The following is an 11,692-nucleotide window of genomic DNA, read 5'->3' as shown; positions in this document are numbered from 1 at the left end:
ACTAAGTTCGAGTGATCCCACAAAATAGTCCTATATAAAAATTGTTCGCTCTGACTGCAGGGGTAGAACCGTGAACACTGATCCATTTTCTAAAGGGGCTCTCTACCAAGGAAAACACTAACATCCTTAGAGGTAGCGTCAACTCGTCTTTCTTAAAAAAAGACTACAAGCAAGAATAACTTGGTAGAAACAAGGATAGCTTCCTCAGGTGTACAAGAAAAAATGATGTGCCTCTTTTATATATAATAAATATACAAGTACATTCATAAAGATTCCTGTTGATTGACTTACGTAATTGAACATCTACTTTAGAACTCAAACCTGCACATTTCTAGGAAGATCGCAACTTACTCATTCACGCTACACTAGTTCCTTTTGCAAGAAAATAAATGCCTTCCGCAGCTATCCAGAGATTATCTGCGTTTTTCTTTGTAACTGCGCATACCTGCACGATGATTCCAATCGGATTGGGTAAGCAGAACAAGCATTTCAAGAAAAAAACAAAGAACCAAGCTCAGGTTTGTGCTATATGCACTAAGCATTCTTGTATACCCTTGAATCGCAACTATCTGCACATAAGTAATTCAAACTCAGGTGCAAGCTTGCATGAAGATCCCATATTTACACATGATTCATGCCTTTCACCAAATTTAACAGAAGCCAAAGACGTGAATGATACAGATAGCTTCGCCTTGATAGTGTAAGCAGGAACATAAGTATTACCTCTTGTTGACCTAAAACGATTCGGCTGTACTTCTTGTCATGACTATGAAGGTAAGCATTGGTGTCAACATGTCGAAGTCGAACTTTCTGATCTTGCATCCAGATATTGCCCTTGCCCTCTATCACCAGCCTGACACACCAATTGTGACTAGATTCATATGCTATTCTATGAAGCTTTCAATAGAAGAAATCCCTACAACAAAATGTATCATATCTATAAAGGGCAAGAAAGGACTCACTTCCAATAATCCCCAGTATCAGTTTGGTCATCTCCTCCGAAAGCACTAACCTGGCATGTCACAGAAAGAATTGAAATCCATCAGCAAAACCTAGAGAAATGGCCCGGTTAACGACTCAATTCCAGTTCATGTATAGACCTAGTAACAAAAATATTTCTGAGACTTTTTTAATTAAGACGAAGTAAACTTCAAAGAACTTGACGAATGAGCTTCCATAAAAATGTTCCATCAAAACTATTTCGAGTATGAATATGCAACCAAACTGAAATCTGAAGAGAGGTGTTTCAGACCTCAAGATTGCCAGAAATAGGAGACCGATGGAGGTGACTATGGAGCCATTTGCGGGTCCGCATATGCTGAAGACGAACTGTAGAGCCATTAGGGATGAGGTCGCCCTGTTTATGCTCCTTGTCTGCAGAAGGCTCAACAATCTATACCATATTTGTAAAGACGTGTGAGATTAGCATCGAAACTGCAATATGTTATGACGCGGACATACCTAACATATCCACGTCGATGCATCTTAAACTGGATGGATCCTAAAATAGGTCGCTTCTTTACGAATCTATATTTCTTCTAAACATATAAAAACACATACATGTGAAGTCACCAATAGATGCTTCCACTTACATTCGTAGTCCATGCCATTAATGCACATTTCTGAACTGGCAAAAAACCGTAGTGTCTACATAAAAAACCACATTTCTATTCAATATAAAACCTGGCACCACATTATGTAATATAATGCTAAAGGAGTAGATCAGACACAAGAGGGAAGTACTTCACGCAGTGGAAAAAACTATGATGCAAAACCTGTAGAAAGACGACTTTTGCGAATATTAAGCAACTGCGTCTAATGATGTTGAAGTGTCTTACAACGAGAACCTTTTTCCTTCAACAGCTAATTAAAAATTTCGCTCCAAGCATGGTTCTGCGCAAGAAGGAATTAACACTTCTCCATGAGATGTACGGTGACTCACCCAGAAACTATTCCCATCTTCAACACCCGGGAAGGAAGTTACAGATTGTTGTCCACTTCCAGAACCATAGGGTACTTCATGTGAGTGCAACCGAAACTTGGTGCGTTCATGTTGTAGCTTAATCACACTTCCATACGTCACCTGGACAATAATACACATATTCCACCACAACGATTATTATTATTATTATTATCATCAAATCAGCCAGACCTATCGTATCCAAATACCCACTTCTACATGCAAAAGTAACACTCAAAAACACAACCAATCCACCTCATCACAAAAAGAAATATCTGTAGACAATAACCAAACAACAGATATCCCACACCCATGAAGCACGCCATTAAAGCTATGCGCCCAGCCAGCTCCAGCATTGCTAGTGATCTACCAGAACCGCTGAATAGAAAAGTCATTAACTGCGGTTTCTAACTACAAAATAATATATACTAGCAATTTATATTCGTGAATATCCAGGTTGCAGAAAGACAATGACGAAGATTGCAAGGGGGCTGCGTCGACGGATTAGATCAAACCCTAGCTCTTCCAAAACTACACAATCGATACAAACCAGGATTCTAGGAGTTCCGCATCCCCGATTATGTGAATGACAAAAACCTTCAATGCCAGTTACGTGACGATACGTCATACACAAATTTCCAGGTTCCTTCCTCAGTTGCAGAAAAATGAGCGGAATGAGATAGACTTCGACAGTCTCAAATTCTACTCCACGTACCTCTTTACGCTCAGTGGCGGCATCGACGAATGCAGACGCCGAGGAATGAAAGACAACCAGCACTGCGACCAATGCGACTGAAATTAGCGCCATAGCTAGGCACAGCTGAAGACACCCCACACTTGGAAAGAATCCCTTATCCGACTTCGCTGATTTTCGCTTAGAATTCTTTCCGCACCGTAGCGATAGCCTTCTTCACGGTTCCACAAACTCCTTCACCACACTTTCATTCCCAATCCCAGGGTTACGTGCAGCAGGAATGGCGCCAGTAGACCAGAAATGGACGCTGAGTGGAGTGCTTTGATGAGTCTTCCAGAGCTCATGCACACCAGGATGACGACTGGGCCAGATGTAATGACCTTCTGAACTTCGTAGCTGTAGAAAAAGATTGATCGTCTGCAGCTCTGCACCGCAACGCAATTCCGACAGAGTTACCCAGCTATCCGAACGCATGAAAATTAGGTCTAAGGTTCTACGTTGACATACGCAGTAAAAAGAATGGCAACCGCCAGAGCTGCAGGTGTCCTACGAAGAGAGGAGCATCAGAGGTGTAACCCATCGCAGCAAAACGTCCATAGCTCCCATTTCGCATTTGCAACTTGTGGAGATGCAACACCAAACCACCTCAGAACCCATCAAAACTCAGATTTCCAAACAATTTGCAGGGTAACCCAATAATCTCCTCATCTTCGCCGCTTCAAACCAACAAAAGATGGGTGCAACTCACATCCCAACAGATTGCGAGCTGCCAGAATTGGCCTGATCGAACCCCCACTTCCTTGAATTCTCCAGCTCTAGCACCAAATAGGCAACCGACCCACCTTAAAAAATGAACTTGTAACCCTAAAAATTCTCACAATCCACAATTAGGGAGTTGACAGGAGTCCTGTTGCATACAATCCACTCACCGAAATAGTTCAATCTGCTGTTTGCTTTCTTCTTCCCTGCTTCTACTACTCTCTTTGTTTTTGTTTTGTTTTTTTGATTTTTTTTCTGTTTCTATTTTATTTTTTTATTAAGAGTTTGGTATTTGGAAGAAGGGGTTTCACAGCCTGTGTTTTGAATTGAGGTCTTTGTTTTACTCACATGTTCGGAATGTTGTTGTATTTGATGGGAACACGTGGTGTTTGATTCAAAATGGATTGTTTGATTGATGATTGGCAAAAATTTAGAGTAATTTTTAAATACAGATTTAGTGGATTTGGTTTTGGAATTGACAACGCATTTAGTGCAAGAATAAAGGTGGTGCTATGATCGGATTTTCATAGAATTTAAATGCACACTCAAATGCTTGAAACAAAAGAAGATTCAAAAATGCAATATATCTAAAAAAAAAAATCATTTGATCTTAATTTTACAAATTCTTGAAGTATATGCTTTTGATTGACAACATCACAAATGCTACTAGATACACAAAATCAATTTGTACCATATTGAAATTTTATGTTTATCATGTTACATTGCAAATTGTACAAGATTGAAATTATTAAAAAGTGAACATACACCAAATTAATTTATAATGCAAACCTTTGTTTTGAAACTAATTAGACAAATTATAGACACTTATAATAATTTTATTTTGGAGGATTAATTTCATGGCAACTAATTAGACTATGTTGTAATCACATACTGTAATCCTGAAAAAATTTAAATATACAAAATATGGATCTGTTTCACAGATATTATTGCAATGTTAGTAAAGGTTGGCTAAGTCAAACTTTATATTAAACTATTGTAAAAGTTAGTCAAATATTTTGTACATGTTATGCAATTCTTTTAGAGATATTTCATGACATTAAATAAATATAAATTATATATATATATATAAATTCAATTGATGTGTAAATTTACCTTCATGAAAAAAATATTAAAAAAAAGCACAAGTTATGACAAAATAAGTTTAATAAGTCAAAATAAAGTAAGATATAGATATTTGTGATAATCATAAAAGATTATGTGTGATTATGTCTTTCAAAAAATAAAATGATACGATTTTTTTAAGAAGTATAGTAAAAAAAGATTAAAAATAAATAATAAATGTTTACTTCTGCCACTTAGAAACATATTGAACATAATTTTAACATACATATATTCATAATGTTAATATTTTTCACATTTGTCATTTTTTATGGAAATACACAAAAATAACATATTTTTTCTTTTCTTTTCATATATATACATCTATATAGTTTTTATTTTTTTATTTGGTATCAATCATATCTTTTCTACAAAGAATTCTACATATTTGTTAGTCATTTACCTGACTGTGCATACATTTGGAGTGTATTGAATTTATTTAATGAAAAGTGGTATCATTAAACAATGTTCTTATCTTATCAATACTTTATTGGCAACAACTACATAGTATAACATATTATAATTTTAGTATTTCACTTAAAATGAAAGAAATCATTCAAGTTTTATTTTTGAAATATGCTATTGTACTACGATATTTTAGCACACTATAAGTATTCAATAGAATTCTACTACTGAGTCTCGAAATATAATATGTTGTAATTTTGATTTCTGATTTTTTAAGAGCTAAAGTTTAAAAGTAGAAAACGCACTGATGTGTACATGCACAAATTATAACAATAGTGAAAACAAGTAGCTATGATATGATGAGCTTACAAGAACTAATGCTCAAAACATATTGTATGTTTCAATGAATTCTAAAAAATATTTTGGAATATGAGGTGTGCTCTACAATCTTCAACAATTACTTTCTAACCAACAATTCCAAAAAAGTATCGCAAAAGCATCCATAGATTTTACTTGCTAATGAATACTATCCAAAAAGTTCTTATCTGAAAAGTTTCTAAGTCTAAGGCAGAGGCTTCACTTTGTGCTCGCCATTTATCTCCGAACGCAACGGTGATAGAAGGGAGGCACAACCTTTGCTTTAATAAATCTGGGTGTGTTTCATGCAAAATGCATGGCTAGGGATACTCTCTATTTGTAAAAAATAGCTTTATATCTTCCTGTTAAGTGTAGATTTGATTGTGGCTAATGACACAAATGACATATTTTCTCAAGTATTCATTTATCATGTTGATAAGAAAATTTTCATCTTGCTTTTAATTTCCCTTTTTTAGACTACAATATCAAGCAAACACAGTAAAATTAAATTAAATGAAAAAATAAAAATAAAATGACTTACCCACCTTCTTAAACTGGGTGAAGAGCGATAAAAAATGGTCACTAACCAAAGTTCCCAAGCAAGATCTGAGCAAAGAGTGATTTTAAATATTCACTAACCGAAGTTCCCAATTTAGTGCTCGAGTCTAGTTGGCCATCTCGAACTATCCTTGAACACATTTGTAGAGTATTCTCGCAACTCTTCCATGCTCAAGATGGTTCGAAATTACAGGCCTTTGAGCATACTGACAATTTGCAAGTCTGATAGCTCTATCACCAAAACCAGCATGTTGGTAACGTGCCGAAAGTTTTCAGCAATCAGGAACCATCTGATTAACCAGTGTTTCAAGTCAATAGGGTTCTAAATTAGAAGTTAATTGAAATTTCTTAAATTAAATGAGACCCATTGTTGGGTTAGACTTGGTGTGCTGCATGAAGCCCTATCGCATGAAGTTTGACAAGTTCATCCGACCTTCAGGCGTCATCTGTTTTCATTTTACCATCAGCACAACCTGATTAATTCCATAAAACCCACAAAAATAACACATTAATAAATGAATGTGGATAAATCAATGATCTAACTCAGTTCTCCTGGGCACAATCGAGCATTTAGGAATGTTCGTCCTCTGCTCGAAGAAACGGCACAACTGCATGATAACATCCCTTGCTCCTCACCTCCCGCAAGAAGATGCATGAATTGTTTTTCGTTCTTGCACTCAACTTCAAACCAAAATAGCGCCCCTCGGAAGCAGGGTTATGAATTCCCAAAAGCAGACTATGAAGACTGTGCATCCTAATGATGCTCAATTGATAATGCACCTCCATCGTCAACATCACTGACATTGAGCATCCAAATGTGAATAGGGGAAGAAAGAAAACAAAAGAAATCGCAAGCTTAGAGTAAGATGCACCACAACAGAATGAAGGTGTATTAGTACTAGTAACAGCAGCGGTGAAGGAAACCTCTTGCAACCTCAGCAGTTAAGGTTTACGCACCTACTTGTTGTATCCATGTACATGATATGCTTCTGCTTGCCAAAGTTGAAACGCTGAATGCAAGTTACGAACTCACTCACAAAGAGCTTAACTCGTATGATGAATATTCTAACCAAAGTGAAGCGGAAACTGTAGACTAGTGAAAAGCTACAACACAATCCTCAAGAACTAACCATGGGATGACAATTTCCGCCCCACTCTCCTAGAACTTAGGACTAGGAGTGAGTTGGAGAAAGCTGCCCATCACCATGGAGGTGTCAGACAGATAGCGGATGGCTAACATTATCATCGGAGCTGTATCTTTAACCTTCAATTACAGCAGGTGTCCATGAATCAGATCTGAACAGTGAAAACCTTCAACTGTGATGCAATACAATTGAAGTGTGCAAGCTCTTTGCACAAGAGATAGAAGTTGCTGCTTCCTCAATTAAAGGCACTGTCTCTTATCTAGTAAGAAACAAAACAAGGGTTTCAAAGAAATGTCATTCACTGGTCAACATTCCATCCTAATTTCTACTATGTAGACCTTAATACCCACTTCGGACCCACATGACCATCATTTCAAGCGTAAGCTCTTCCAAACATGCAAAAACTTTAATAGAATGCTTCAATACTGCACTTCCATAGAACAACTTGCTTCTAAGAAAGACAATCATGGCCTTCAAAATAAATAAATAAATAATCAAATAAAAAACAGAAACTAAAATTGAATATAAGATTCTTAAAAATTCATCCGCTCCAAAAACCCAGAAACGAAAACTAGAGGACGAATATGGAGAAAAAGCACAAGAAATTAAATGCGCTCTCGAAAGGATCAGATCAATCCTCGCGAAACCTTATTACGCAGCCTGTAAAAACATATCTGTCACAGAGGCGAGCAATTCCAAACCAACCAAACGCGTTTCACCGTGACGAGAGCAAATTGTAAATTCAAAAGCATAAATCCACGTTCAGCCTTCCTGCAACCCACGAACGCCGGGCAGTAAACGCTGCAAAGTGCAGATCCGTAGAATTACCCCTCGCGCGACCTCTCCCGAACTCAACTGTAAAACATGATCAAAGGCCAAATTGTTTTCCCTCACAACCACAAAGCAAGAAGACGATGAGGGCTTCTGAACACTCGGAGCACTTGGAGGGAGAGCAAAAACAACGAAGCAACATTCACGCAATTCCGCTGCAATTAGGGTTCTTTCGCAACCACCCTCCATCCTAGAAGCTTCTTCCACTTTGCTGGTGAGAGTGGATGAATGAATCGTCGCAGTTCGACTGGTCCCACTCTTGGATGATTATATTCAATCGTTCACATATTCATCCATTACATTCATTCGTGTGCTTTCGTTCGTTCACATTCCAGTGTCACGAAAGTCCTCTGAGAGATAGAGTCGACCTAGAATAGAAGGAGAAGGAGGGAAAGTGGTGTGAACGGGGGTGCCAGGGGCAAGCGTGGGCAAGCGTGGCCACCGTGAACGAGGGGAGGGCTGCCAGCCTGTCCACTTGCGTGGCAGGTGCTCGTCCAGGTCTGACCCGGAGCGGCGAAAGCTTCTCGACGTGGACCGTAAGCCACGTCACCCCACTCCCACCCGCAGGGGGCCAGTGTGTTGTGGTTGTCCCCAGAAGAAGCCCACTAGTAACTTTTCCACCCGTTTCCACGTTTGAAAAAGGGCGACTCACTGACTGACTAACTGACTGTTCCAGGTAACGTAAACGCGAAGTAATCCCAAGCAAATATCGGGGGTCAGTCAGTCTGTCTGTCTGTCTGTTTTTCTTTTACAATTTTTCTTTTTCTTTTTCTTTTTCTTTCCCGGTCTGTGATTGTGGAGTGGGTGTCATTCAGTCTAGAAGGGACCGGAAGTTTCCCTTTTGCTTCGGCTTCTGGAATTCTTCGCATGCCGCTTTTGTCTCGAAGTTTACATTCATCCATTTGATAAAAACTATCCGATGGAAACGAGCTAATTGAAACGGAGCAGAAACTCCCGCCTAAACACGTGGTTTGAAAACTCAAAAATTAGTGTGGGCGAAGTTAAATAGAATGAACTTTGATGGCTAGTGCACAATGGAACTTTGAGGTTTCAATATGACATTGGAAACAAATGGTTAGAAAAACAAACCTTTTATTTAATCTTTTTTTAAACCATTAATGCATTCGTTCTGTTTTCCGAGGTCTTCAGTTCATTCCCTAATTCCAAGATTCTTACATCGTGTGTTGTTTTCATCCACATATCCACATGGGTCATTGAGATTATATCTTCGTGAAGTACCTGTCATGGTTTATTTAAAGAATGAACGATGCACATCGAGTTATGGAAAGAATTGCATTAGAATAGTGTCGCAAACAGAAGATACCACATGGAGTGCAGTGGGATGCAGAATAAGTGCCTGACCTCTAAAGATATTTTTGCCTTCAGTAGCAAATTGAACACGATGGCAGCGGAAGCTCCTTCTCTCTCTCGTCCTCATTTCCATCGCACACGCCTGGGTTGCATACCAGATCTGGGCTTGTCGTCCATTTTGGTCTGTGTCACTGGCGCAATTTTCCCGTGATATGGAGTGTAAAGCTCTATAAGGGCTTATCCACAGCACCCAGACAACGGCTTCATCTGTGAAATGAAATCGACCGGTATGTTTAATGGCGGCTCAAGCAGAAATTGCTGTTCGTTAGTCGTGAGATATTCAGCTTGGTTCATCCAAGCGGCCGGACTTGGAGGGTGGCATGAAATTGGATCTGCAATTGTAGAGGAGGAACTCCATGCCAAGGACTACCAAAGGGTTCTGTTTCATGTGCTCTGAGTCTGGGACCCGCTTGTGCTCTTTCCTAATTCGAGCTCCGAAGTTGCAAACCCGCGAATATTGCTCTCCCCTTGCATCCCGACTGAGTCCTCGCCTTCCCTGCGCGGGCATCGTCGTAGGTCATGCTTGGCGCTCTTAGTTTCCCGCCCCTTTCCTCCTCCCACATCATTCTGAGTCCACCAAGATATATCGCCTCCTCGCCCGTGTTACCCCTCTCCGATCTATGGCATCTCCACTTCCTTCATGTCATCAATATTCGAATATCCTTTTTCACACGATTCGTGAATTCGTTCTGCTTGAAGTTGATGAGCAAAGGTGATCACGGTTGAAGCCAGGTTAAAATGAAATGCACATGAACTTGGTGTCTTACGCCTCCTGATTACGTCCAAGCGTCCAGGTTTAGGTTTAGAAAGATGCGTCAAGAAGTAGATGTAGGAGTTTTGGAAGCAAACCCTACAAAATGTCTTCGAGTTGTAGAGCTTTCATTCGAGACTCAATCCGAGAAAACGTACCCAGAGGACCTGCTGTTGTTGCATTTGAAATTTCGAACTTCAACTGCATCCACAAGTTTTCTGTCCACAAGTACTACCGATTTAAGTAGATAGCAGCAGTGAGCTGATATGAAACATCCACATTAGGACTTGAAATATGTTTATGAATAGTCACACAATAAACGATACCGATTACCTCGATTTAGAGAGGAACACTTGTCCGCATTCTGTGGACACGTATCCTAGAATATCCTTGCAAACCAAACTAACCATCTCCGTTGTAATCGTGCCATCTCTCGATCAGCACGTGTCTCTTCGACAACTAGTTTGCAAGCCACGCTGCTGTTTATGGCAATTCTCAGTTATTCAAGCCTGAAACTTTTGCGGTGTCTATCACAGTGGCACCAGTGATGGACTCTAACACACCTACAGAATCTGCAATTTGGTGAATAACCTGTGAACATGTTAAAGTCCAACCTGCCTCTCAAACCACAAAGTGAATGCAGTGCTTGGAAAATTGGGAACCCAAAAAAATTAAAACGACAGAGTGGGCGACGAGGTGAGCAGGAGCGTAAAGAGGTTGCGATGCAACAGCACCCGAAAAGGGACTCGAGGGTAAGGGTTCCCGCTACTTCTCTGAATCACAAGTATGGTACTTGAGTCACACCACGGCAGATTCATGGTAAATCGAAGCAAGCCAAATCCAAGGGGGGGCCAGCAGGAGAGATCATATGAGCTCAACCTGGTCGAGACAAAGAACCCACAAAAAATACGAACCCAAAATTGGTGGTCAGTTAAGCCAACACCAGGTGTACCTGGTCAGAAATGCTGGAGAGGCGCTACGGGACGCAATAGTTTAGTCGTTTTCTGCGTGAATACAGGGAAAAAAATGCATGGAAGGATATATATAGCTATTTCGATATAGAATTCTATTCACTTTTGTCAAAAGAGGCAATGGGAGCAGGCCCACATTCTTAATTATGAATACACCTTCAGAATTTGCACGGGATGCTACCTCTATTCATTCATCGTATCGGTCTCGGTCCAGGTTTTTATTTCGGACTCATCCATCTTGGCAACCTGAAGGCATTTGATAAATGATGCGGCCTACTGACTTGGATAGATAATTGATTTATTCATCATTTTTGTCGTTTAGCGTGGAAGCAGCATCATCAAATAACTGGACAACTCGGAATTATCAGAATATCCGGGACAATAAGTTATTATTAGAATATGCCAAGACCCACAAAATTATTTTAGGGTCCTTCATTTCGGTATGATCTGCACAAAGCGCAGGTTATTTTAGTGCCTACGCTCTGCAACAAGGTGAAACAGTTGTAGCTTTTAAATGCTGCGATGATTTAAGTTCCTATTTTGAACAGTTATTTTTTATTCTTCTTATCATTATTTCCTATTAAACTTTTTTTGCTAGATGACTTGACTAAAATATGTGCTAGAATAAAACATTCCAATTTACCATGTATGAATTTTAACTTCAATTTTGCCTGCTTTGAAAATATGCTCAGCAATTTCAACCAGAATTCAATAAATGCATTATTCTCACTTTACCACCGAAATGTACTGCGGCCACTAAAATATTAATAA

The 11,692-nt window shown here is 39.3% G+C and overlaps 1 protein-coding gene and 3 long non-coding RNA genes across 6 annotated transcripts; all 4 read right to left on the bottom strand.

Moving 5' to 3' along the window:
• Positions 1–211: 211 nt before the first annotated feature.
• LOC112280812 (stromal cell-derived factor 2-like protein) lies at positions 212–2,810 on the bottom strand. Its single transcript, XM_024516664.2, has 6 exons — positions 2,676–2,810; positions 1,943–2,083; positions 1,253–1,393; positions 963–1,012; positions 724–853; positions 212–445 (listed from the first exon to the last, which is right to left on the bottom strand). The coding sequence occupies exons 1-6, from the start codon at positions 2,766–2,768 to the stop codon at positions 356–358; spliced, it is 645 nt and encodes a 214-aa protein (XP_024372432.1). The 5' UTR covers positions 2,769–2,810; the 3' UTR covers positions 212–355.
• A 3,091-nt stretch (positions 2,811–5,901) lies between these two features.
• Positions 5,902–8,017, bottom strand: LOC149989359 (uncharacterized). Of its 2 annotated transcripts, XR_016502522.1 has the most exons (3): positions 6,810–8,017; positions 6,489–6,649; positions 5,902–6,298 (listed from the first exon to the last, which is right to left on the bottom strand). It is a non-coding gene; the product is annotated as an uncharacterized LOC149989359 (long non-coding RNA). The 2 variants fall into 2 exon arrangements; XR_016502523.1 differs by lacking the exon at positions 6,489–6,649 and having other exon boundaries at positions 5,902–6,325.
• LOC149989358 (uncharacterized) lies at positions 7,380–9,707 on the bottom strand. 2 transcript variants are annotated; one of them, XR_016502524.1, is made up of 2 exons: positions 9,191–9,707; positions 7,380–8,786 (listed from the first exon to the last, which is right to left on the bottom strand). It is a non-coding gene; the product is annotated as an uncharacterized LOC149989358 (long non-coding RNA). The 2 variants fall into 2 exon arrangements; XR_016502525.1 differs by lacking the exon at positions 9,191–9,707 and adding an exon at positions 8,918–9,051 and having other exon boundaries at positions 8,651–8,786.
• Positions 9,108–10,691, bottom strand: LOC149989357 (uncharacterized). Its single transcript, XR_016502521.1, has 3 exons — positions 10,284–10,691; positions 10,109–10,168; positions 9,108–9,971 (listed from the first exon to the last, which is right to left on the bottom strand). It is a non-coding gene; the product is annotated as an uncharacterized LOC149989357 (long non-coding RNA).
• Positions 10,692–11,692: the final 1,001 nt, after the last annotated feature.

This window comes from Physcomitrium patens, chromosome 4 (assembly GCF_059467195.1).
Source record: "Physcomitrium patens ecotype Gransden chromosome 4, ASM5946719v1, whole genome shotgun sequence".
NCBI classification, from domain to species: Eukaryota; Viridiplantae; Streptophyta; class Bryopsida; order Funariales; family Funariaceae; genus Physcomitrium; species Physcomitrium patens.
This window is presented reverse-complemented; position numbering and strand designations above follow the sequence as displayed.

Coding starts and splice junctions, on each gene's coding strand:
- LOC112280812 (XM_024516664.2), bottom strand. CDS start 2,768: ATGGCGCTAATTTCAGTCGCATTGGTCGCAGTGCTGGTTGTCTTTCAT. Junction 1,394..1,942: donor AAGATGGGAATAGTTTCTGG/GTGAGTCACCGT, acceptor AATATGGTATAG/ATTGTTGAGCCTTCTGCAGA. Junction 854..962: donor GATACTGGGGATTATTGGAA/GTGAGTCCTTTC, acceptor TTGGTGTGTCAG/GCTGGTGATAGAGGGCAAGG.